Raw genomic sequence first — 25,917 nt, 5'->3', positions numbered from 1 at the left:
TGATCTAATTCAATTGTACTATAGTAGGCAGAACAAACCCAAACCTGGAAGGTGGCCCCTGTCAATGATTCAAGACACAGAAAGTTGAAGCCGAAATAATTTGAATCTGAAAATATAGAAGCTTGAGAAAGCTCAAATTCGTAACAATTAGAATCCGAGATGGATTTAGTCTGAGCTCAAGAAAAATCTAATTCATAAAATATAAACAAATATATAAAATTAATAATTATTTAAATCTATAAAATTTAAATGTAATGATTACATAAATATATAATTATACAATATATATTAATTAGTTTTATAATTGTCAGAAATTATTATACGTAATAATAATAACATTGCGAATAAAATTAAAGTAGAAGAAAAATACATTAAATCAAATACAATATATTAATAAAATGAATCGTAAAAATCAAGTGTTAAAATGAAAATTTATAATTAATATTTGTAAATATTATCAAAACCATTAGAAAGTAGAAATTATTTGTCCCACTTCTGGATGAATTAAAATTCAATATCAAATCTGATTTTACTTGCACTCCTAACTTGTCTGACAATGTGCTCTCACTCCTTCAAAAGTTGCTTCTATTCTTCATCACACTTGCATTTCTATTTAGCTAACAGATCTTGTAAACAATGCAACTTAACGCTGTGATCAAGTATAACAGCAAATGCCAAAACTATACAATCATCATCCCAATACTTACAAAATTTACCATCCATTTTTTCGCCATTAATATCATAAGACACCAACTTTTTACACATTTTTAAAATACAAATTAGCAATAAGATAATTTCTTTCAACCAACTTCCAGGCCGGGTAAAAGGTTTTGCATTCACATTAAGATAAGCCCCAAAATACCATGCCCTAGATGAGCATACCACCTGTGTTTAAACATTATATTAACCTTTTTTATGTTTAGATCAAGTCTACCCCGACTCAAAAGATAAGCCTAAATTTTTGCTCTAAATGATTAACCTAAACCTATTTAAGTCCACCCACATTATTTTTTAAATTTTTTGAAAAAAAATATTATTGTTAATTTAATATTCAATAATAATATATGTTTTTCATTTATTAATATTTTATATATAGCATCTTAATTTTTTAAAATGTTTACATTATAATATTATATATTATTATAGATTTAATTTGTATGTAATATAAATTACATAATATACAAAAATTATCTAATATAATATATTAAAAAATTAGAAAAGAGTAACGTCGAGCTTAATCCTTAAATGTTCAAGCCCGAGTTCGACCTATGTTTTAAACAAATTTAATTTAATTTTTTGTCCAAGCTTATTTTTTGAATATAATAATTTTACCCAAATCATCTCAAATTTGAGTTACCCTTTGAACTTGAATGAATAGCTCAACTCAATAACAGCTCTATACCCAAGAACCCCTAAAAAGATTGTTGATTTTCGTTTTTATTTAATCACCGAATCCTTGCAACCTTTCATCAATTTTGCAATTAATCTATTGAATCTCAAATTGAAGCTTTGAAATATGTTTTTGAGACTGACCTCCTTTCGAGGTTTAGTAGTAATTTCGTCACTCATGGTCATTTCATAGGCTCTGATACTAGAATTGATACAAGGACTTCTCTTTTCAATTCTTACTTCTATTGTTTAATTCACTCATTCTTATTCCAAGTACTTCCATTAGTTTCTAGAATTTTCAGGTTTGATAACCCAAAGAAACCACACACCTCAATTCAAGGCTTTGAATTCGGTTCATTCTTTCGAACTTGAATTCGAGTCTGGGGATTCCGCATCAAGCCTGGTCGAACTTCTTAATGGCAGCTTCATTTTCTTTTAAACTAGTCTGGACAGAAAGCCGGATCCACTGAGTAGAACTCTGCATTTTAGCCTTCAAGAATGAAACAAGTTATGTCAATGATAAGCCAAACTTGACACATTAATATCAGTGATGAGTAATAATTCAGAAACAGAGATCACAGCTGAGAATAAGTAGAAAAAGTAACCATTTTGATAATAATGCACGTCCATATCCTTTTATAATTGATGTCTTCTTTGTTCCTAGCAGCCTATCTCAAGACATCAAATTTGCACTAGTCCTTGATTTAGTGAAAGAATATATGATAGTAGAGTTCAAACTTTTGGGCTTCTTTCTTGCTGAAATATTTAGACTACTTAAAGTTCTCACAAAAAAGTCACTACTTTGGTTAGAAGAACTATTTTTTCTTTAATTAAAAGTCGATCAATATCCCAAAACGAAGTTTCACAGAACAAAAAGGCTGTGTGACAATTTTGATCAAATGTTATTTAAATTATTAACCATTTTAATTCGAAATCCATTGTTATGAGGAGTAGATAGAGACTGACCGACCTCCTAAATTTGGAAAATTCTGCCACTTTAGCCCTCTGGTGGTTAGTCAGGGTAACCTGAACAACAAAAGGAAAGTAGCTAAATTTCAAATGAAACAAAGAAAGGATCGAATCTATTGAGGGGAGAAATGTTGTGATTCATCTTGCAGCTTGCCAAAGAAAATAGATAGTATGGACTACATCCATCGAAAAGTCACCCATGGCTGCACCTATAGCCTCTAGGAAAATGTTCTAAATGGTAATACTGCTCAAGAGGCTGGTAATTAAGTGCTGGTGAAAAAACTCAGAGGAAAAAATTTTGTTGTTATTCTACTGCTTTAGTTTACAGATTATAAAGAGAGGAATAATCATTTTAAAGGAAACAAATCCTAATTTCCTAAGAATCAGTAACTGAGATTAGTTTCTATTTACAAGGGAACTATTAGTAATAAGGTAAGATTTCTATCCTTAATTAGAGGGATTCCAACAGATTTCTCTCCTTAATTATAGGGATTGTAATAACCCAAATCTGCCTGGCCAACATACATTACAAAAAACCAAATAAATAAAAATATAAAAGTTCAATGTCCAGATTACAAAACACCCACCAAACCCAATTAACCCACTAGCCTAAAAATCTTTCGCCCACTGAGCCCAAAACGCAAAACAGGAGCAAGGAACCCTAGCAACTTTCGACTCCCAACGTCGCAACAACCGTACCACGCCTCCACACGCTGCGCCACGCTGGACAACACAGCATCAAACAGAAAAACGACAGATAGCAATTGGAAAAAATGAGAAAATAGAGGATTTTGATTGTATTTTTATTCTTATTTTCATTTTTCGTTTCGGCTATAAAAAAACCATTCGAATCTGTAAAAGGGGTTTTTTTTACCCACACACATATTGAATAAAAAAAACAAAAATTTCAGAGAAAACAAAGACCAAAAATTTGAAAGGTGATTTACATTTTTTCTTTGTTTTTCTTTTTTTCTCCGTTTCTTTTCATTTTTTTCCTTTTCTTTCTCTATGCGTAACAATAAAAAAGAAAAATGAGGGAATCGTCCCTTATTTTCGGAAGCCGTCCGATCTCTGACCCTCTCCGTAGCAATCGGGGTCTTGGTGGAGGTCTTGGACGCGAGAACGGCGCCGTACCTGGGGCTGGTACCTAGGTTTCTTTGAAAAGGGAAAGGGGAATCTGATGTTTAGGTTTTACGTTTTTTATATATTTTTTAGTTTTATAAAACGTAATACGATGCCGTTTCCAATGATCTGACTTGAATGCCACGTGGGACTTGTGCGTTTAATTTCGGTGCTGGTCACCTTGATTTTAAATGAATTTCAATTCGGTCCTTTTCATTTCATTTTATTGCAAGTTTTACCCCTAAATTTCTGCTTTAATTCTCAATTGGTAATTTGTTGTTTTCGCTACTAAAATAATTACTTTAATATTAAGTTATCATTATTATTGTTATTATTATTATTATTATTATTATTATTATTATTATTATTATTAGTTCATATATTTATCTATATAATTTTTATGTATATGCATTATTTTATTATATAATATTATTTTAAGTGTTAACATTTATGTACGATACTATTTTTACATATATTAAACCGTTTTGATTATATACATGTATATATAATATATTATCAAATTTTATTATATCTTTTATTTATTTATACATACATACAATTTATTTTAAAAAAACAAAAAACCAAAAAACCTACTTTAATATATTTTGCTTACATCAACTTTAATATATTATTATGTATATATGTTATTATTTATATTATTATTAAATCTTTCCTTCCTCATGTATTATTTATTTAAATTAATATATGTATATAATTTTATGTATTTTGATATAATATTTATTTATTGGGATACTATTATTTTATGAAGTATTTGTTTTAACTATATTTTTATTTATTTCAAACTTTCATGTATAAATATATATATATGTTATATTAAACTTATTTTAACATAACTTCCCTTCTTTCGTGTTGTTTTTTTATTTTAAAACTTGATACATTTTATTTAATTAGCTTATTACTTTTTAGCCTTCTTATTCATTTTGCTTGCTAATATGGATGTTAGTATTTGCATAATGTAGGATATAAAATTGTTGCTCTTACGTATATGACATTGTTTATTTGTATATATTGAATCTCTGTTATTCATTAGAGAATGCTTTAGTTTACGAATTATCAATTCGCGTTGTACATTATTATTCAATCATTTTTTATTTATTCAAAAGATTACAAATGACAAAGTTATTTCACACAAAAGTTTCTAAAAATAACACAATATTCGACATTTGGGATTTTCGAAAAGATTGTGTCCTAACTTACTGGATTCCAATCTTCCTCGGGATCTAAGAAGCCGAATATCCTTTTTTGATTAAAATATAAATGAAAAAAAACTCATTCTCGGGAATTCGATGGTTGTGTCCTAACTCATTGGATTTGACATATTATTTTCTCGAGACGAGGATTCTTCTAACAAGTAATAATAAAGGTAATATTTGATATTTAGGAATTTTGTGAAATTGAACCCTAACTTACTGGGTTTTGATTTTCTCATTTGACCCAGACAATCAGATATCCTTCTCAAAATGTATGAGTTTTAAAGGTCAAGAGATAAACTTAATTTCGCGGATTTAAAATGTTACACTATAACTTACTGGGTGTGACAATCTATTTATTCGAAATAAATGAGTTTCATCTTTCGATTCGTTTCATTCAAATTTTCTTTTCAAAGGATCGTATTTTTAAATCTTTTCAAACCCTCGACACTAAGACATTAAACAATCAATTTGGTACCAATTTTGGGCATTACGAGGGTGCTAACCCTTCCTCGTTCGTAACCAACTCCCAAACCTATTTTCTTGAAATTCGTAGACCAAAAAATCATTTTTATTGGTGAACCGGTCACACCCTAATAAAAGATTAGTGGCGACTCTCATTTTCAAAATCGAACCCCGTTTTTTTTTCAATTTTAAAAATGGTTTCGACAGGTATTCCAACACTCCCCTTCAAGCTGGAGTGTAGATGTTAATCAAACCCAACTTTCCAATAAGTTCTTCAAACATGTTTCTGTTCAAACTTTTAGTTAACATGTCTACAACTTGTTGTCTAGTAGGTAGGTAGGTGATGCATACTTCTCCTGAGTGTATTTTTTTCTTTTATAAAGTGATGATCCGATCATGATGCACAGGATTATGTGCTATGCTGACAGTATCCTGGTTGTCACAGTACATCTTCATAGGTCTGGTGTAAGGCACTTTTAGTTCTCCCATAAATCTTTGTATCCAAACTCCTTCGCATATACCATGAGATAGTGCTCGATACTCTGCATCTGCACTGCTGCGTGCTACCACAAACTATTTTTTACTCCTCCATGTCACGAGATTACCCCAAACATAACTACAATAGCCGCTTATAGAGCGTCTATCATTAACAGAACATGCCCAGCCTGCATCAGTGTAGACTTCCACGCTTCGATTGACAGTCTTCTTGAAGTACATGCCTTTACCAGGAGTTCCTTTTAGATATCTTAGTATTCTATATGCACTTCGGTGATTCTCCTCGGGGCATGCATATCTTGACTAATAACACTCACATCAAGGCTATGTCGGGCGGGTGTGAGATAGGTAGATGAGCTTTCCTACTAGAAGTTGATATCTCCCCCTGTCGATTTCTTCTCCATCCTCATTAGTTCCTAATTTAAGGTTAAACTCCATAGGAGTTTCGGCTAGTTTGCTGCCCATCAAACCAACTTCCGACAGTAGATCAAGAACATATTTCCTTTGGGAAATGAAGATACCTTTTTTCGACCTTGCTACCTTCATACCAAGAAAATATTTAAGACTCCCTAAGTCTTTAAGTTCAAACTCTGTACCAAGAAATTCTTTTAATCTCAAAATTTTGCTCGAGTCATTTCCGGTTAATATTATATCGTCGACATAAACGATAAGAATGCAGCATTTACCCTCTTCCGAGTGCTTGTAGAACATGGTGTGGTCTGCCTGTCCTTCAATGTAATTTCTGCTAGTCATAGCTTTTGCAAATCGACTGAACCACGCTCGTGGAGATTGTTTCAGCCCATACAAGGACTTCTTCAACTTACACACTTGGTCCTTGTTTTCTTCAAACCCGGGTGGGAAATCAATGTACACCTCATCATTTAATTCCCCGTTGAGAAAAGTATTTTTTACATCCAATTGAGTCAAGTGCCAATCAAGGTTGGCAGCAAGAGATAGCAGGACCCGAACGGTGTTTAGCTTGGCAACCGATGCAAACATCTCGTTGTAGTCGAGACCATAAGTTTGGGTGAATCCCTTAGCCACAAGTCGAGCTTTGTATCGGTCAATACGGCCATCGGGTTTAAATTTCGTAGTAAAATCCATTTGCACCCTACGATTTTTTTCCCTTTAGATAGATTCGAGACTTCCCATGTTTCATTTTTTTGAGGGCCTTCATTTCTTCCATCACGGCTTGTCTCCACTCAGCTGATTCAAGAGCCTCTTCCATATTTTTTTAGAGTTTTTACAGAATCAACATTAGTCACAAAAGCTTTGTACGACTTAGATAAATTTCCATAGGATAAAAACTGAGAAATAGGATATTGAGTGCAGCTCCTTGTACCCTTTCGAACTGCAATTGGAAGATAGATGGATGGTGACGAATGTGGGACTTCTGTTTCAGAACAGTCCTCGGTTGGAGATATAATTGGCACTGCTGTATCAGTTTTAGGATAACGATTCTGTTAGGAGTAAACCTGTATTTGTTGTTTTCCTTGATCAGGTGGTTGTTGTACTTCGGTGGAGGTATTGTTATTGGGAAGGACGGTGTTAAATTCTTGCTACACAGGGGAAACAACAACTAAATCTGGGATAGGTTTGTTTGTGATAGTAGTAGTAGGATCATGAGGTATAATGATGAGAGTATTAAGGGTCTCATCTTCATTAAAAATCTCCCCCTGAAGATGAGATACTGCAAAGTATGGTTCATTTTCAAAGAAGGTAACATCCCGAGAGACAAACATTCGGCGTAATGTTGGTGAGTAACACTTATAGCCTTTTTGTGTAGGGGAATATCCAATAAAGATGCAGGTGTGGGCTCGAGGATCAAGTTTGGATTGATTTGGTTAATGGTTATGGACAAAAGCTTTACAGCCGAATATTTTGGCTGGAAGATTAGGAACATGAAATAGAGGGAAGGCCTTTAAAAGAGTATTTAGAGGTGTTCAGAAATTGAGGATCTTTGATGGCATTCGGTTTATGAGATAACAGGCAGTGAGGACAGCTTCTCCCCACAAGTATTTTGGAACATTCATAGTGAACATTATGGCTCGAGCCACATCAAGGAGATGACAATTTTTTTCTCTCAAAGATCCTGTTTTGTTGAGGAGTGTCAAGACAAGAGCTTTGGTGTATAATGCCTTGGTCAGAAAGGTATAGACTTAAGACAGAGTTGAAGTATTCTCTCCCATTATCAGTACGGAGGGTATGTATGGTAGAGTTGAATTGGGTTCGAACCATTGAGTGAAAATTTTGGAATACTTTGGGTGTTTCAGATTTTTCTTTGAGTACATAGACCCAACAGACCCTAATATGATCATCAATGAATGTTATAAACCATCTAGCCCCTGTAATATTTTTCACTCGGCTGGCTCCCCATAAGTCACTATGGATTAGCGAAAAAGGTTGGGACTAAATATGTGGTTTTAATAGGTATGGCACACGGGTATGTTTAAATAATTGGCAAATTTCACACTTTAAGGAATTAATACTTTTATTTCGAAATAACAGCGGAAGATGTTTTTTCAAATACATAAAGTTTGGATGTCCTAACCTACGGTGCCATAACATAATATTGTCCTATTTTGAAGTGGATAGAGTCAATCCCCCTTGTGTACTGTTTTTATTCCAAATATATAGTCCATCATCAACTTTAGCAGTGCCAATCATCCTCCCCGATTTCTGTCCCTGTATCACACAACCAATTGTAGAAAATTCAGCAAGAACTTTTTCATCCTTAGTAAGTTTACTAATTGAAAGTAAATTACAGGACAAGTTTGGGACATGTAGGACTTTATCAAGAGAGAAACTCTTTGTCATTTGTACTTCTCCTATTTCAGCCACAGGTGAGTAAGAACCGTCAGCTATGCGGATTCGGGATTTGTTATGATAAGGAGTGTAGGTGTGAAACAACATGGAGTCACCTATCATGTGATCGGAGGTGCCCAAATCGAGTATCCAAGGAGATTGATTATTAGATTCAAAAGTAATGTTGAGGGCAGTACCTTGAATGGCTAGAGATCCATGAGTAGCGGGAGTACCAAGTATCTTATGGAGATTCTCAAGTTGTGTTTTGGTTAAGCGAACATCCAGAACATCATCAGCAGTAGTGGAGGATAACATGGCAGTCTTATCATCCTTCTGTTTTTTTTCAGGATAACCATGGAGTTTGAAGCATTTTTCTTTTGTATGACCAACACGATTGCAGTGACTGACTACACCATGGTCTTGTTGATCCAGAATCATTTCCAGCATGTTGTTTTTGTGGCTGTGGACCTTTGGAGATGAGTGTAGAAGATTCAGTAGGACGGTTAAAAATCGGGGTCATAGGTTTAGATTCCTTTGAATCTCCCATCATGACAAGACGACGCTTTTCCTCTCTTCTAACTTCTGCAAATGCTTCACCGATCGTTAGAAGAGGTGATCTACCCAGAATTTGGCCACAGACCTCGTCTAACTCACGGTTCAGTCCTGCTAAAAACTCATAAAGACGTTCAGTATTGAGATGGGTCATAAACCTGTTGTGTTCTACGCCTTCACCCCAATCTGCCTCATAATACATATCCAGTTCTTGCCACAAAATTTTCAGATTGTTGTAGTAGTGAGTCACCTCGAGTGTTCCTTGTCAGATATCCTTTAACTTAAGCTTGATCTCAAATACTTGGGAGGCGTTTCCAAGATCTGAGTAGTTTTCTTTGACTGCATCCCACATGTCTTTTATAGTTTTGAAAAAAAGATAGGTGCGGCTTATATGGCCTTCCATCGAATTGATTAGCCAAGCCATTACAATTGAATTGTTGAGTTCCCAAGTGGCATAAGTAGGATCAGCTATGGTTGGTCGTGGAATTTCTCCATTGATGTACCCTAATTTGCCACGACCACGAATCACCATAAGAACCGATTGAGACCATTGCAAGAAGTTCTTCCCATTTAGCCGATGATTGGTGATTATAAGGGAGGAATTAATTTCACCTTGAGTGATTCCCTGATTGATATTCTGAGTTATTTGTGATGTCTTAGTTTCAGAGAAATTTTCATTGATATCACCCATTGGAGGACTAAACCGAAAGAATTTTTAGGAAGGGATATTAGAGAAAAAAATAGGATCGAATGAATCCTAAATCCCTGAAGCCATGAAAAAACTCAGAGGAAAAAATTCTGTTATTATTCTACTGCTTTAGTTTACAGATTATAAAGAGAGGAATAATCATTTTAAAGGAAACAAATCCTAATTTCCTAAGAATCGATGGCGAGATTAGTTTCTATTTACAAGGGAACTACTAGTAATAAGGTAAGATTTCTATCCTTAATTATAGGGATTCCAACAGATTTCTATCATTAATTATAGGGATTCCAACAGCTGGTCTAACATCTACCTTATTATAGTAATTCATATACATTTCGGGCTTGCAGGGGTGAGGTGTGTGACTAGTCTGCCAACAGCCATGGCATAAAAAGGAACCAGAGAAAGATTAAATATATTAACCTTCACCGCAAGCCCATGGAGGTTGCTGATGCATTGCTAGACAGACATAGACGGCATAGTTGTGTGGTTATGCCAGACAATTTTTTATCTATGAAGCAATAATCTCAAATAGCCAATATATAAGCACTTTCTCTGCCAGAGTAACTCTAATTTTATAATGGGATTAAACGTTTAGTCCTCAAACTTGACAGTTTCTTTTCCAATTAGGTCCCTGAACTTAAATTCCGTAAAAGTATGATGACGTGACATTATAAAATAGTTTCACATCATCACCCAAAAAAAATTATAAAGTTTTAAAAAGTTTTAGAATTTTTTAATAATTTTTTAATATTTTTAGATTTTATATAAAAATTTAAAATTTTCAGATGATTACATGTCACAAGTCACATCATTATACCTTAAGGAAACCCAAGTTCAAAGACCAAATTGGGAAAAGTTGTCAAGTTTCAAGATTAATGAGGATCAAAAAAAGTTTAGGGACCAAGTTGAAAAAGTTGCCAAGCTCAGGGACTAAATGTTGCTTTATCCCTTTTATAATTTATATGCAACTAAAAAGAACCTGCAAAAATAACTAGACCATCAGAGCCCACCCTTGCCAACTCAGGAAGAGTTTAGTTCAGTTATTTTGGAGACAAATAATCACGGGGATCTGACACACTACGTGGAGAAAAATGACTTTGCTCTATAGGGAAGAGAGAAGATGGCATCAGAAGGGATCTATATACTGATCCAACTTGAGCCAGGTTGCTTCATCACCCCAACATTTTTCATGGATTCCCTCACTCTAGCTGCTTCTTCCCATTGCCCAGCAGCTGCATAAGTATTTGACAAAAGCACATAAACTGAAGGATTATTTTGCTCTGTTTCAAGGAGGAACTTAGCAATAATTCTCGCGAGCCTTAGATTACTATGAGCTGCGCAAGCACTGAACAAGGTCCACCAGATATTAGAACAGGGTTCAATATGCTTGCTGTCTATTACTCTTTCAGCTTCATCAAGATACCCAGCCCGACCAAGAAGGTCAACCATACATGAAAGATGATCTTCTCCAGGATCAAAGCCATACTCATTCACCATGGAATTTAATATCCAAGTGGCATCATCAACTAAACCAGCATGGCTGCAAGCAGAAAGAAGAGCAGTAAATGTTGCTTGATCAGGTTTAACCCTACCTACACCTTTCATTGCCTTGAAACAATTTACAGCTTCTTTACCTTCTCCATGCTGCGCAAAAGCAGAAATGAGGGCATTCCAAGAGATTGAGTCCTTTGCAATCATCTCGTTAAAAACTCTCAAAGACCAATTTAAAGTTCCACATTTCGCATACATTGTGATTAGAGCATTGCCTAGAGAAGTTTCTGAAGAAAAATCATGCCTGAGGATGTAAGCATGAAGTTGCTTCCCATTATTCAAGGATGAGATGCTGGCACAAATACTAATAGCAATGGAAAATGTATATGAATTTGGCCTGAGGTTTGATATCAACAGTTTGGTTAATTGCTCTAAGCCCTGAGCTGGGAACCCATTTAGAAAGAACCCCGATATAATAGTATTCCAGGAGATCAAGTTCTTGGGAGACATTTGAAATAATTGATAGGCTTGATTCATCTCCCCATGCTTAGAGTATGAAGAAACCAATGCGTTGGAAACCTGGACTCTTGAAATGAGTCCATTTTTAAACACAAGGGCATGAATCATCTCACCCATTTCTATGAATTCTGAGCATGACAATAAACTTCCGAAAGTAAACTCATCCGGTTCAATCCCTGACCTTCGCATTTCCATGTAGATAACAAACGCTGAGCTACTAGAGCTTCTTTGGGCATAAGTTGATAACAGAGTATTCCATGACACAATATCCTTCTGCTCCAATCTCTCAAAAACTAATCGAGCAGCATTTAAGTCCCCACAAGTAGAATACATAGTTATTGCCGCATTGCTCACGGAGGTAGACTGTTCAAAACCCAACTTCACAGCTTGTGCATATACTTGATCCCCAACTCTTCGACATGAACACGAACTCATTAAACTGACAAAAGTCAGTTCAGAGGGGCCCAAACAAGCCTCTAACATCTCCCTAAACATTAACAACGCCTGTTCAACTCTTCCTACGTTCAGTAAACCATCTATCATCACATTAAAAGTAATCCCATCGTACACAGAGCACTCTACTTCTTCCAAAACCCGGCACGCATTTTCAACATCTTCACAATTAAAATACATAGTAATTGCAGCATTAAGCACAGAAGCTCGAAACAAAAACCCAGTTTTAACTACCAAAGCTTGAACTTGCCTCCCAAAACCCAAATTTTCAATATAACAGGTGCTCAATACACTAGCAAAGCTATAATTATCATGCTTCAAACCCAAAAAATGCATTTGCTTAAACAAGTCAAACCCATGGCCTTGATACCAATTTTCCATACACCCGGTAACCATCACATTCCATACTGCCACTTCTTTCTTAGGCATCTTATCAAACACCTCGCAAGCATAAGAAATTCCTCCCAATTTCGAACACGAAGACAACATGGTAGTCCAAGAATAAACATCCGGGTGTTCAATTTCATTAAAAACCCTTTCAACGGAAGCTAAATGATGGGTCTTGGAATAGAGAAAAAGGAGAGTGTTGGAGACATGAGAGTAGGGTTTGAAGCCGGATTTGATGGCGTAGGCGTGAAGTTTAGTTCCGAATTCGAGGTTAGGAAGACTGGCACAGGCTTTGAGGGCGGTGGAGAGAGTGTAGTGGTCTGGCTTAACATTGTGGTGTAGACAGTGAATTTCATCGAATAGACAGAGGGCATCCTGGTAGCGAGTGGAGCGAGTTAGACTTGCTAGGCGAGAGTTGAGTTGGATCAAGTGATGCTGGTTAAGAGAAGCTTCAGTTATGGTAGTTAAGAGAGGTTTGAGTTGTTGGGTAGAAAGGGCATGGGAGATTGTGGAGCAAGGAAGAGAGCGGGTGGTAGTAGGAAAGAGGTGAAGAAAAGAATGCATGGGGTAGGGGGTGGAGATGATGGAAGAAATTCAGCAATAAAGTTGAAAGGCATTAGAGCGAGAAGCTAGCGGTTGGATTTGGGCTGCAGTCGACAAAAGAGGAGGAGCCTGAGCCTATGCCTATGTCTATAGTAGTGATTAAAAACCTGAGGATATGTGGAGAATGGCATAACGCAGTCAAGTTTGTCTCTGCGATCTATGGGAGGGATTCCCATAGGTTTTCATTGCTTCAAAGACGGGTAGTGCTCTTGTGGAGATTAACTTTTAGACTAAGGGCTAGGGCTAGTTATTGCAGTTGAAAAATGTTTTTTTAAAGTGTTTTTCACTGTTCTCAAAAAATGGAAAGTAAAAAAAATAACTTAAATGCTATTGAAATAATTTAATATATTAACATATGAAATATAAAATTTAAATATCGTTTAAATAATTAATATAAATTATTTGTAAATTTTAATTTAAACATGTAAATCATATTAGAGAAATTAAGATTTTTTTATAAAATTACATGCTCATTGCTAAATATTAAGTTAAAAATTAAAATATACATTTAGTTGTAAAATAAATATTATATTATTTTTTTACTGAAATGAAATACATGAAAGCATTTTGATAATTTTATATTTAAAAACTAAAAACTTTATAACCAAAAGTGCTTTTTCTTCAAAAATGAATTTGAAACACAATGAAACTTTGTACCAATTGCAGTTGTTGTTTAAGAGAGCCTTTGAAAAGCATTGGATTAGTGCTTTTGAATAGCGCACGTGAAAAAGTGTTTATTAATTTTAAACATTTCCCATCATTGTCAAAAGTTTTGTGGACGTTTGAAAATTTAAAAAACAATTATTTTAAAGTAATTATTATAAATTATTTGTAAAATTAAGGTTTTTTATTTCTATAATACAAAAAATAATAATAATAATAATAAACCTAAATGATATTCCATCACTATTATTTACGAAAATAGTATGGTGAGGGTGGTGGAGAGGTGGCATCACCCTTGATTTCGACAGTCAATCATTTGACTGTTAAAAAAAATTAAGGATGGAGGGTAGTGGATAGGCGACACCAGTATACTAAAGGGTGAAGGGTGTCTAACAGGCGGCACCAGTGGAGGCTTTGTCATAAGTGGCACTCTGTGGAGGGTTTGTCATAGGCGGCACCCATTCCTATTTAACAAGTGTTTTTGAATGATTATGACAAACCCTGGTTAAATAGGAATGACTTATCACGTAAGGTTAGTAGATATTAATTTTATTTTTTTGGTAGTATTTTCTTTTTTGAAATTGCATATTGAGAATTTAATTATTTTTACAGTTTTAGTGAAGATGAATAATCAATTTTTCGCATGCCTTTATTTCGATGGAGTAATTTTGACAACAAATGTTAGATGTATATCTGAATATCGTCAACAAATAGCAATGAGATTTAATAGAAATGTCTCGGTTGATGATATGAATGAAAGGATCAGTTTGTTAGACGTTGTGTGCCAAACATTCTCGAGAAATCGTATGTCCCAAAGGTTTGCTCGGGAAGGGCTGAGTACTAGGGTGGTAATAGGCTGAAGGTATCAAACATCATCAATAATCTCGAATCCGGCTGATGTGAACTAGAATCGAGAATCTCCAACTAATACGCATAGCCTGACGAGCCCAAAAAATAATTATCGACCCCCAAGTCCGGATGATAAGAACTACCCCTAGAATGTGAATAAGACCATTCAGGTTCAGGTGTTGGCTTTGGTTCGGGCTCTTGATCGGGTGTAGGAGGCGAATGTGGCAGGCAATGCGAAAGGTGCCCTAGTCGTTGCATGTGTGGAGGGACTAGCATCGTTTGCCCACCAAATAAAAAAGGTTTCCCACATGCCATGTACCAGCATTAGTACTCCTCTGAGGGTCGCAAATCAAATACATAATCCATTCGAGGTCTCCGCCCCATCCGATCATTCTACAATACAATATATTCATTGTGCTCTAATGCCCAATTATTGTCTTGTATCCCCTTTTTGTTAATTAAGTGTACAACCTCTAAACTCCGTGGAACATCTAGAAATCTTGGATGCACTCGAACTGTCGCAGTACTAGATCCCCATTATACCACTCGACTATTGAGAAATTTAACATAGATGCCTTAATGCACTGAAAGTGTGAATGGAAGTGAGTAGACGAAGGAATAATAGTCGCAATGTCTAGGAAGGAATATGACATCCAGATGAACTGTACAATTAATAACATCGTTATAATAGCACGAGTCAAATTAAACAAATAAAGTAATTACATATAATGAATATTAGTATAAATTACCCCCTCCCCGGTATGTGTCTTAATCACCTATCGGTAAATCGAAAGCGTATATGACCTCTCGATACCCAGAAAAGAACTCCATTTACGAAAAAAAGTAAACTTGTTAGAACAAATTTTCATAAATAAATCAAAATTTTTTATGCTCTAATGGTTAAATTTTATCACCTATTCACGAGTGGGAAGACATATATTTGGTGAGTAACCGATGTCAAAAATGGCATCCTATAAAGTGCCCAAGACTGTAGCAATACCAGGCACCCGCCTATGTTCACGGCACAATGCTTTGTCATCCAAAAAAGCTTGTGATACAATGTAACTAGTACTGTTAAGTCCCAACTATACGAACGGGCAGCCTATAAATCAGATGATAGGGCAAATACATCAAGTGGACTTTGTTGTTTAAATCTAGCATAAGTACACCCATTATCATATCCATTATATATGCTCGAGTTGCGCAAATCACCTCCCATTCAGTGGTAGTACTCAATAAATACTCGAAATTTGCCCTAAACCATGAAAATCTTAAACTCTTAAATTTTTCGCCACCATCATCGAGCAAGCGTCCTGGTAAGTCATAATAAAGGGTTATGGGTTCGGACATTGTACTTACACCCATGACCATACTACCATCAATTGGGAGCCTGAGTTGCAATGCAACACCTTCTAGAATGATGGAGCACTCCCTACACGGTAAATGAAATCTGTGAGTCTCCGGGCTTCAGCGCTCAACCATAGCCGAAATCAAGTCGTACTTCAAGTCAAATGTGCGGATCATTATAGCTAATTCAAATCCAGACGCTTTGTAAGCTCGCGATACAATGTAGCTAGTATTGCTAAGCCCCAACTATACGAACGGGCATCGTATAAATCAGATGATAGGGGCAAGTACATCAAGTGGACCTTGTTGTTGTTTGCATCTTACACCCCCTATCATATGCATTATATATGCTCGAGCGGCACAAATGACCTCCTATTTAGTGGCAATACTCGATAAATACTCAAAATTCGCATTTAACCACGAAAATCTTTAACTCGTAAATTTTTGCCACCATCATTAAGTGATTATCCTAGTAAGTCATAGCAAAGGGTCGCGGGTTCGGACATTATACTTACACCCGTGACCACACTACCATTGATTGGGAACTCGAGTTGTAGTGTAAAGTCTTTCAGAATGATGAAGTACCCCCCACATAACAATTGAAATGTGTGAGTCTCCGGGTTTCAGCTCTCGACCATAGTCGAAATCAAGTTGTACTTCAAGTCAAACGTACGGATCATTACAGCTAACCCGAATCTAGATGCCTCTAAGTATGGCACAAGATGAGGATTCGACAAATAACCCCATCGTTGACACGACCCCTCAGTATGCAGTGCAGACATTGACCATATTAAATTACCGCAATAGTTAATATATCCAAATTAAAGAAAAAATGACGTGTAACTTTATAATGGGACCCGTGAATAACAAATAACAATTTTAGTACCACGACAACAATCGTATCTGATGTGTGATCTGTTTTTGTCATCAAAGATGTCATTTCGCTATCTATAGTCTCAAATAAAAATTTTAATTATCGCATGAACAAATAACGAAAATGAAATCTGTACCGTTTGTTATTTTTTGAAGAATTAATAATATTTTTACCCATATAAACAAATCAATAACAACGTAATTTGGGATACACTAATGTAAGTCGATAATTTAGTTTTTAGAAACCATCTCTTTTTTTCTTTTTTATCTAAAACAAATTTTATAACGTAATGTATATTCAACGCATGTGAACTGTAAAAATTTATAAATTCAATTCAACTTAATCAATTTAACATAAGATGTATAAATTATTTTCTTATAAAAAATTAAAAATACTCATATAATTTCTCCTCAACTTGAAGACAATTAATTTATGGCATATTTGGCTCTTTTACCACAATAATCCAATAAAATAATGAAATATCAAAATAGGTCACCGTACAATTTTGTAACAAGCAACCCACTTGATATCTATTATTGTAACAAATGACCCATTGCAATAATTAATTTATAAGGTATCCAATTTTGGTATTTAATTATTTTTAATTATTGTGGTAAACTTAAATATATAATAAAAATTAAAAATCTAACTAATAAAGAACACAACATCACAAATCCAAACAAATATTTAGAAATGTAAACCATATTAAATTACTACTCCCAATACTACAAATACAAAATTAAACAAATAAAAAGAACTAAAAAGAATTAATTACAAAAATATTAAATAAATAACTACAAAAATAAATTTACCTCTAACTAAAAATTTAGGTGTTGCCTTCTCTCCTCCTTAAACAAACAAAATTAAATAATTAATCAATCATAATAAATAATAATTACTAAAAGGAAAATACCTTTCAAAATAAAATAATTTGGCTGCTCTCTTTCAAAATCCTAAACTTTTAACTTTTTTTAATACCCAAAACCCTCTTTTTTTTAACAACCAAAACCCTAAAACAACCAAAACACCCTTTTTTTTTTTACATTGTTATCTCCTCTCCTTTTTTTTTCCTTCTCCTTTCTCTTCTCTATTGTATGTTGTTATCTTCTTCTTCTTTTTACCCACTTCTTTCTTTTCTATCTTCTCTACCACCCTAAGGTTATCTCTTTCTTCTTTTTTTACCTTTTCCTTTCTCTTCTCTATTCTCAGCTTTTCTTTTTCTTTTTCTTTTTTTTTTTTTACAATCAAAACACTTTTTTTACTGTGCTGAGGCTGAAGGAACCATATATGGTCCCCTTAGTTACCTGTGACTGGTTCAACCCCAGCTCCCAACCCCCTGTGATTCAGCCTTCAGGCAATCAGAGAATAGTCAAATCTATAGTGGTGCCGCTTGTCAGGAAGGCACTACCAAAATACCTATTTTTTTACACCCCTGACCCGTATTGAACACCATTAACTTGTATAACAGTGCTACCTATCCACTATCAGCCACCACCCATACCATGCCATTTTCGTAAATAATGGTGGTGGGATATCATATAGGTATTTTATCATTATTATTTGTATTATTGAAGTAAAAAAGGCCAAAAACTACAAATACAAAATCAAACAAGTAATAAGTACTAAAAAGAATTAATTACAAAATATTTAATAAATAACTACAAAAATAAATTTACCTTTAAATAAAAAATTAGGTGTTGCCTCCTCTCCTCCTTGAACAAACAAAATTAAAGAATTAATAAATTACAATAAACACTAAACTGAACAAAACAAATAAATAATAATTACTAAAAAAAATACCTTTCAGAATCAAATAATTTGTTTACTCCCTTTTAAAACTCTAAAACACTAATCTTTTCCCTAAACTTTAATCTTCCTTTTTTTTAACAACCAAAACCCTCTTCTTTTTCTTCTTTTTTTAACAATCAAAACCTTAAAACAACCAAAACACCCTTTTTTTTACACGGCTTCCTCCTCTCTTTCTTTTCGTTCTTTTTTCATTCTCCTTACTCTTCTCTATTCTTTGCTGTTATCTTCTTATTTTTACCCACTTCTTTCTCTTCTATCTTCTCTACCACCCCAAGGTTATCTCTTTCTTTTCTTTTCTTTTTTTACATTTTCCTTTCTCTTCTTTATTCTCTGCTCTTTATATATATATATATATATATATATAATCAAAATACATTTTTTTTACAAGACTAGGCTGAGGGGACCATGGTTATAAGGTCTCCTTATTACCCATGATCGATTTAGCCCCAACCCCTTGTGATTCAACCATCAGCCGGTTAGAGAATTGTTAAATCACAATGGTGTCGCCTCTCAAGGAGGCACCACCAAGATACTCGTATTTTACCCCCTAACCCGTATTGAACACTATACCAATGCCACCTATCCACTACTCTCTACCCTTAAAAAAATATTTTTTTTTATAACAGGCTAACCATTATGGTCAAAAAAACAAGGGTGGTGCCGCCTCTTCACCACCCACACCATACCATTTAGGTTTTTTTTTTAATTATTTTAGTATTATTGAAATAAAAAAACTTAAAATTAATAATACTTTAAATATTACAAAATTTTAAATATATTGGTAAATTACATTTAAATAATTTAATATAATCATATTTATAAATGATATTTAATATTACTTTTAAAATATCTAATTGATATAAATAAAAGATAACACTCCAAAAGCAAAGTGTTATGATTCCTTGTGTGTAAATAAGTGGTTTTGGCATTCTCTAAAACAATGAAGAATGCACGCTTATTGCTAGTTTGCCACTAACCGGATACACAAACCTATATCTTTTCAACTTGTATTTTAGTACATTGATGAAGATATATACAAGTAAGTGAGGTTAATGGCAGGTAAGAGGTATATAGAACAGTGGTTGATATTGAGCATACCCAAGAAATGAAAGATATCCGACCGCAATGACTCTTAACTTCCGATGAACTGGATTCCTCACATCTACCGTTTTCTTCCATTTTTTATTCAATCCTGTATAGAGCGACCAAAATTTAGGGTCCGTTTGATTGTGGGATTTGATTTTTCGGAAATTGTTTTCCAACTTTTTCAGTGTTTGTTTGGTGGAAAATATTTTTTATTTGGAAAATCAACTCCAAAACAAGGGAAAATGCCTTACAATTTTTGGGAAATTGTCTTACCGTTTCAATTTCCGTAAGACATTTTCCTAAAGCTCTCAGGCATTTTTGTAATTATTTACTATAACCTCCAAATATCCGGTTGATATTAGAGTATGTTTGTACACTTGTAATTATTTACTATAACCTCTTGTAATTTTAATTCTAAAAATTATTAATTATTATAAAATTTCTAGAGTAATACTCAAGAAAAAAATTATTAAATCAAATTGCAATATATGTAAAAACAATTTAAAATATAAAAATTTATTAATATATATTAATATATGTAAAACAACTTTTTGAAAAATATTTTTAGGAAATCACCAAACAATGAGAAAGTATTTTACACAGATTCATCTAAACACCAGAAAATATTTTTCAGTAAATCATTTTACAGAAAAGTAAAACATTTTTCAGAAATCATTTTACGGAAAATATTTTACTGGCAAACAAACGGAACCTTACTGAAATATTAAAGGACGACTCTGTCGGCTAGAAGCGTGACCCCCATTATTAATTGGGAAATAACTCCTCTTTTTATTTTATTATTTAAATTTATATCTAAAAATAGAGTTCATGTAATATTAATCTACTTCTAAATTAGACTAATTTATTTGAATTTCAAATTAATAATTCTTTTTTATTTATGTGTGTTTAAAAAAATAGTTTAGTTAAAATATGTCATTAACGTCATTAAATTCTACTTTTTTTAAATTGATTTCTTTTATAAAATTTATTACAAATAATGGAGATTTCATTAATTATTTAAGTGACATCTCAGACTATTTTACGGGTAAATTGCCAAAAAAAACCCTATTTTTTTAAAATTTACCGAAATGGGCCCTTTATGTAATTATTTACCGGAATGGTCCGTTTTCCGTGAAATCGCGTCCACGCCAGCGCGATGTCAGGGTACGGGCCAGGAAATCGCGTCCACGTCAGCGCGATTTGCTGACGTGGACACAAATCGCGCCCCTAGGGCGCGATTTCTTGGCGATGGCATGAAACGATTTATGTTTTTAGCTTGGAAAACTTTGAAAGGCCATAACTTTTAACTCGGTTGTCCGATTGAGGCGAATTTTTTAATTTGAATAACTTTTGAGATCTCTGCGCGACAAACAGCCAAAGCGGTTTTCAGCAGTTTTAAATCGAAAAAGATCCTTTTGCCCTAAATTTCAATTTTTCGGTTTAAAATTGAATTTTGAAACATTCAAATCATTATTTTCCTTATTTATTTGAAGTAAACACGGATTTTTTTACAAATTGTTGTATTATTTTTTATTTGACACGTGTATGGAATAGGTCCGATAAATCATTAGAGCGTAAGTAATATAATTAAGATAATAATAGTATTTTTATAATATGTCAATTAATTAGTTTAGCTTAGTTGGTTAAGATGATTGCTCTTTTCCTTAGAACCTTGGTTCAAATCTTGTTGATAACAATTTTGAATCTTTTTGTACTTGTTGTTATTGATGTAATATTGAAGAGTTAATTGATTCAAAAAAATTGTACTTGTTAAGATTTGAACCAAAATTCTAAGGAAAAGAGCAAGCATCTTAACCAACTAAACTAAACTAATTAATTGATATATTATAAAAATACTGTTATTATCTTAATTATATTACTTACGTTCTAACGATTTATCGGACCTATTCCATACACGTGTCAAATCAAAAAAAATAATACAACAATTTTGCAAAAAAAATCCGGTGTTTACTTCAAATAAATAAGGAAAATAATGATTTGAATGTTTTAAAATTCAATTTTAAACCAAAAAAATCAAAATTTAGGGGCAAAAAAGGATCTTTTTCGACAAAAACTGTGGCAAACCACCTTTGGCTATTTGTCAGCGCGTAGATCTCGAAAAGTTATTTGAAATCAAAAAAAATTTGTCTCAATCGGACAACCAAGCGAAAAGTTATGGCCTTTCAAAGTTTTCCAAGCTAAAAACATAAATATTCATGCCACGCGAAATCGCGTCTAGGGTTCGATTTGTGTCCACATCAGCAAATCGCGCTAACATGGATGCAATTTCCTGGCGCGTACTCTGACATCGCGCTGACGTGGACGCGATTTCGCGGAAAACGGACCATTCCGGTAAATAATTACATAAATGGCCAATTTCGGTAAATTTTGAAAAAAAAGGTTTTTTTTGGTAATTTGCCCCTATTTTACCTATCTAACCCAAAAAAATTTAATATTTATAAAAATGACCCTGCTCCAAAATGACTTGAAATGAACAGTAAGTTTGGGTTTTGGGAACTCAATGGCCGGCACAACCTTTTGTTTTGGCTCCATCATTACTTGATGATTGTGTCAAGCTTTAAAAAATGATTTTTTTTTGAATTTGGGACATGAATGGCCGACACCAGGGTATTTTTTTAAAATCGTATCATACTAGTATACAAAAATACCAGTATTTGAAAAACAAATTGGGTTATGGCCATCTAATGGTCGGCACTAGAGCCATTTTAAAAAAGAAATTGGGTGCTGGCCAATAGATGGGTGGTACCAAGTACATTTTTGGGTCCCAAGGCATTTTTTTTTTTACTTTGGGACACTGACGGCCGGCACCACCTTTTTTGGGTCTCGATTTTTTTTTTGGTTTTGGGACACTGATGGCTGACACCAACTTTATCAGATTAAAAAACTTTTTTTTTATTTTGGAACACTGATGACCGTCACCAAGTATTAAAAAAAATTAGTTTTCTTAATTTTGGGAATCAAATGGCCACCACCAAATTTATCAGATATATATAGGTGTTTTGTCTTCCATTTGAGTTTTTGTTTGCTTTTTTCTTTACTTTATTAGTTGAAAATCGAGATTAAAAATATCAGCTTTTAAGATGGGTTCGCATATTTTGTTTGTTTATGTTCATTTCGATGGAGAAATGATAAATACAACTGAAGAAGGTTGTGTATTTCAAAGTCGGAAAAAAATAGGAATGAGATTCAACAAGCATGTTTTGCTGGCGGATTTAAAAGGAAAAATCAGTACAAAGATAGCAACCCGTTGCGGGAAGAAAATGTTGAGACTGTTTTACAAATTTTTGGTTTCGATAGAACCTCTTAAGTTCTCAGAAATGGAACTTGAAAATGATGATGATCTAGGGACAATGATAGCAATTTATCCCCCCCCCCCCGAGATGGATAATCCCAGCCTGGTTGAGTTGTCGTGAAGATAGCTGAACCGGATCTCATTCAAGTTGTAATTCCAGCAAGCCAGCATTCTGGAATTGATTTTGATCTTAACGTCTCCTAGGAAGATTAGTCGGGTTGTGGACAGTCAATGCCAACTCCCGAAAATCCAAACATCGGTGAATGTTCGTATAACATTCCAAACTCGTGTACTCGTCTAGAAATCCAAGCTTGCCAGAGATGGCCTTACATTGGCCGACATCAAGCTCAAGCCCGCTTACCAAGGCCTGACATGAGAAAAAGATAAAATATATAAATTAAAATTAAGTTTTTAATTAAAAAGTGAATAAAGTGAAATGAATATGAAATGAAAATAAAATATGAAATGAGTTTGAAATGAAACTAAAATATTAAATGAATATGAAATGAAAATAAAGTATAAATTGAAATGAAATAAATTACCATGAGACAAAAATTAATATGAAAAAAAACGTAAATTAAAATGGAAAATGAAATAAATTTAAATAAAAAAACAAAATTAGATGAAATGAAATGAGAAATGGAAATGAAATGAATTTATAAATGAAAATTAAAAATTGAAAATTGAAATTGAAATGAAAAAAGAAAAACTTCACAAGACATGACATTACAGGCCTGCGACAGGCCTGGCAAACCGGACTTTCAGTGGCCGGCACCAGCAGATAGCTTGGCAGGCACTAAGACTGCTCTGATTTGACCCAATAGGTCGAGCCTAAAAAATAAAATAAGAAAATTTTTGAATTTAAATGAAATTTAAAATATTGAAATGGAATGATATTTAAATTGAGAAAAAGTTTAAATAAAATATGAAAAAATTTAAATAAAATGTAATTGAGACTACTTCTAATTAGTATGAAAAAAAATATGAAATGAAATGAAAAAAATTGAATTGAAAAAAATAAATTGAAATGAGACTACTTGTGATTAATATGAAAACAAAATTGAATACTAGAAAAAAATTAAATTTAAATGGAAAAAAAACTAATGAAATGAAATGTTAAATGAATATGAAATGTAATGTAATTTGTAATGAATATTCAAATGAAATGAAATGTTAAATTAATATGAAATGAAATGAAATGAATTTTGTAATGATTATGAAATGAAATGAAAGTTTAAATGAAAATAAATAATAAATTGAAATGAAAACAAAAAGCTGAAATGAAAACTTTTTTTAAATGAAACTACTTGTTATTAATATGAAAAAAATTGAAACGAGAAAAAAAAATTAAATTTAAATGAAAAAAAAATTTAAATGAAATGAAATTGAAGGAAATGGAAATGGAAATGAAATGAAAATAATAAAAAAATTATCAAGATGGGTCAGGGCCTGTGTTAAGCCTGCATCAGTGTCAGGGCCAGTCAATACTAGCCAACAATTGGCCGGCACCAAGCCCATTCGACCTTTCATTGGCCGGCACTAGCAGGCTAGGCCTACTGCGACATGACCCAACAGGTCAATGCCTACAACATTTTTTCCTTTTTTTCCAATTTTACCCCTGCTCAGCCATTATGGTCCCCCACTATAAATTGGGTACTTCAACCCAAAATTCGATCACCACCACCGATAACTACCGCTCACCGTCGACTGTCGCTATTAACCACCGACCGCCACCGTTCTCCGTCGACCGACGACTACCAATCACCTCCAAACACCTCCGACCACCATCAATCACTCGATGGATCCTAATCCTAATATTCTTTTAAATGACAACAACCACATTGCTAAAAATGTGAATAAGGTAAACGAGAAGAAAAATGTCCCGTTTAATTTGAAATACTATGATAAATTCTTTTTTAAATGAGAAATATAACATTTTATATTTACTATAAATGCAGGATCAGTACCGAATTGTGAGAACCTGGTTGCATAATCCCAGTTATTTTCCTGATTAAAGAGTTTTATCGTATTTGAACGTCGCAGGTTTTAGGGTAACCACGCACATTCAGATATCTGAGCTACTGGCCGATTTAATACCGGCCTTAGTTGAAGATGGCGTCCGGAGACACATACGTTCCACCTCTCGTCTGGGGAGGTAACTATTACACTGCAAGACATAGCAGTCCAATTAGGGCTATCTATAAACGGTGAAACAGTGACCGGGCTTGAAAAAGTGCTTGATCTGTGGGGCACTTGCGAGTGGTTACTTGGAAGAGTGCCCCAAACGATGAGGAAGGACGATTAACTAGTATTAAATTTACCTGGTTAAGAGAAAATTTCCAGTGTCTACCGAGCAATCCAACGCAGATGAATATTATCTACGCTGCAAGAGCGTTCATTTTGCAACTTATAGGTGGCATACTATTGTCGAACGTCAATCAAAATAAAGTCCACATCATATATCTCCCATTATTAGAGGATTTCGAGCTTGCCGAAAGATTTAGTTGGGGCTCTGTAGTATTGGCATGCTTATATTGCGAGCTTTGTCGAGTGACAAAGCCGTGTACAAAAACAATGGTCGGTTGCTACCTTCTATTGCAGTCTTAGACATTATACCAAATGTCATTTTGGCACGAGTGAGCCACCAACCGTATGTGTGGCCACTTGTGAACAGGTAAATAGATAGTTCAATTTTGCCATCCGTTTTTAAATTTTATAGTATAGTATATTCATTTTTGCATGAAAAAAATAATATGATAATTTATTTTTTTATATGGGCAACTGTACCGAGAATCGGGCGATAGTTCAC

General features: G+C 33.9%; 1 protein-coding gene across 1 annotated transcript; it reads right to left on the bottom strand.

The window, feature by feature from the left end:
* Nucleotides 1-10,560: 10,560 nt before the first annotated feature.
* On the bottom strand, nucleotides 10,561-13,390 carry LOC105763481 (pentatricopeptide repeat-containing protein At3g49740). The gene has a single exon (XM_012581718.2). It carries the CDS (start codon nucleotides 13,126-13,128, stop codon nucleotides 10,852-10,854), a length of 2,277 nt encoding a protein of 758 aa, XP_012437172.1. The 5' UTR covers nucleotides 13,129-13,390; the 3' UTR covers nucleotides 10,561-10,851.
* Between the last annotated feature and the right edge of the window lie 12,527 nt (nucleotides 13,391-25,917).

The sequence above is a fragment of the Gossypium raimondii genome, chromosome 12 (assembly GCF_025698545.1).
Source record: "Gossypium raimondii isolate GPD5lz chromosome 12, ASM2569854v1, whole genome shotgun sequence".
Classification (NCBI taxonomy): Eukaryota; Viridiplantae; Streptophyta; class Magnoliopsida; order Malvales; family Malvaceae; genus Gossypium; species Gossypium raimondii.
Note: the sequence above shows the minus strand (reverse complement) of the source record. Positions and strands in the feature narration are given on the sequence as shown.

Excerpts from the sequence above, each read along its gene's own strand:
- LOC105763481 (XM_012581718.2), bottom strand. The coding sequence starts at position 13,128 with ATGCATTCTTTTCTTCACCTCTTTCCTACTACCACCCGCTCTCTTCCT.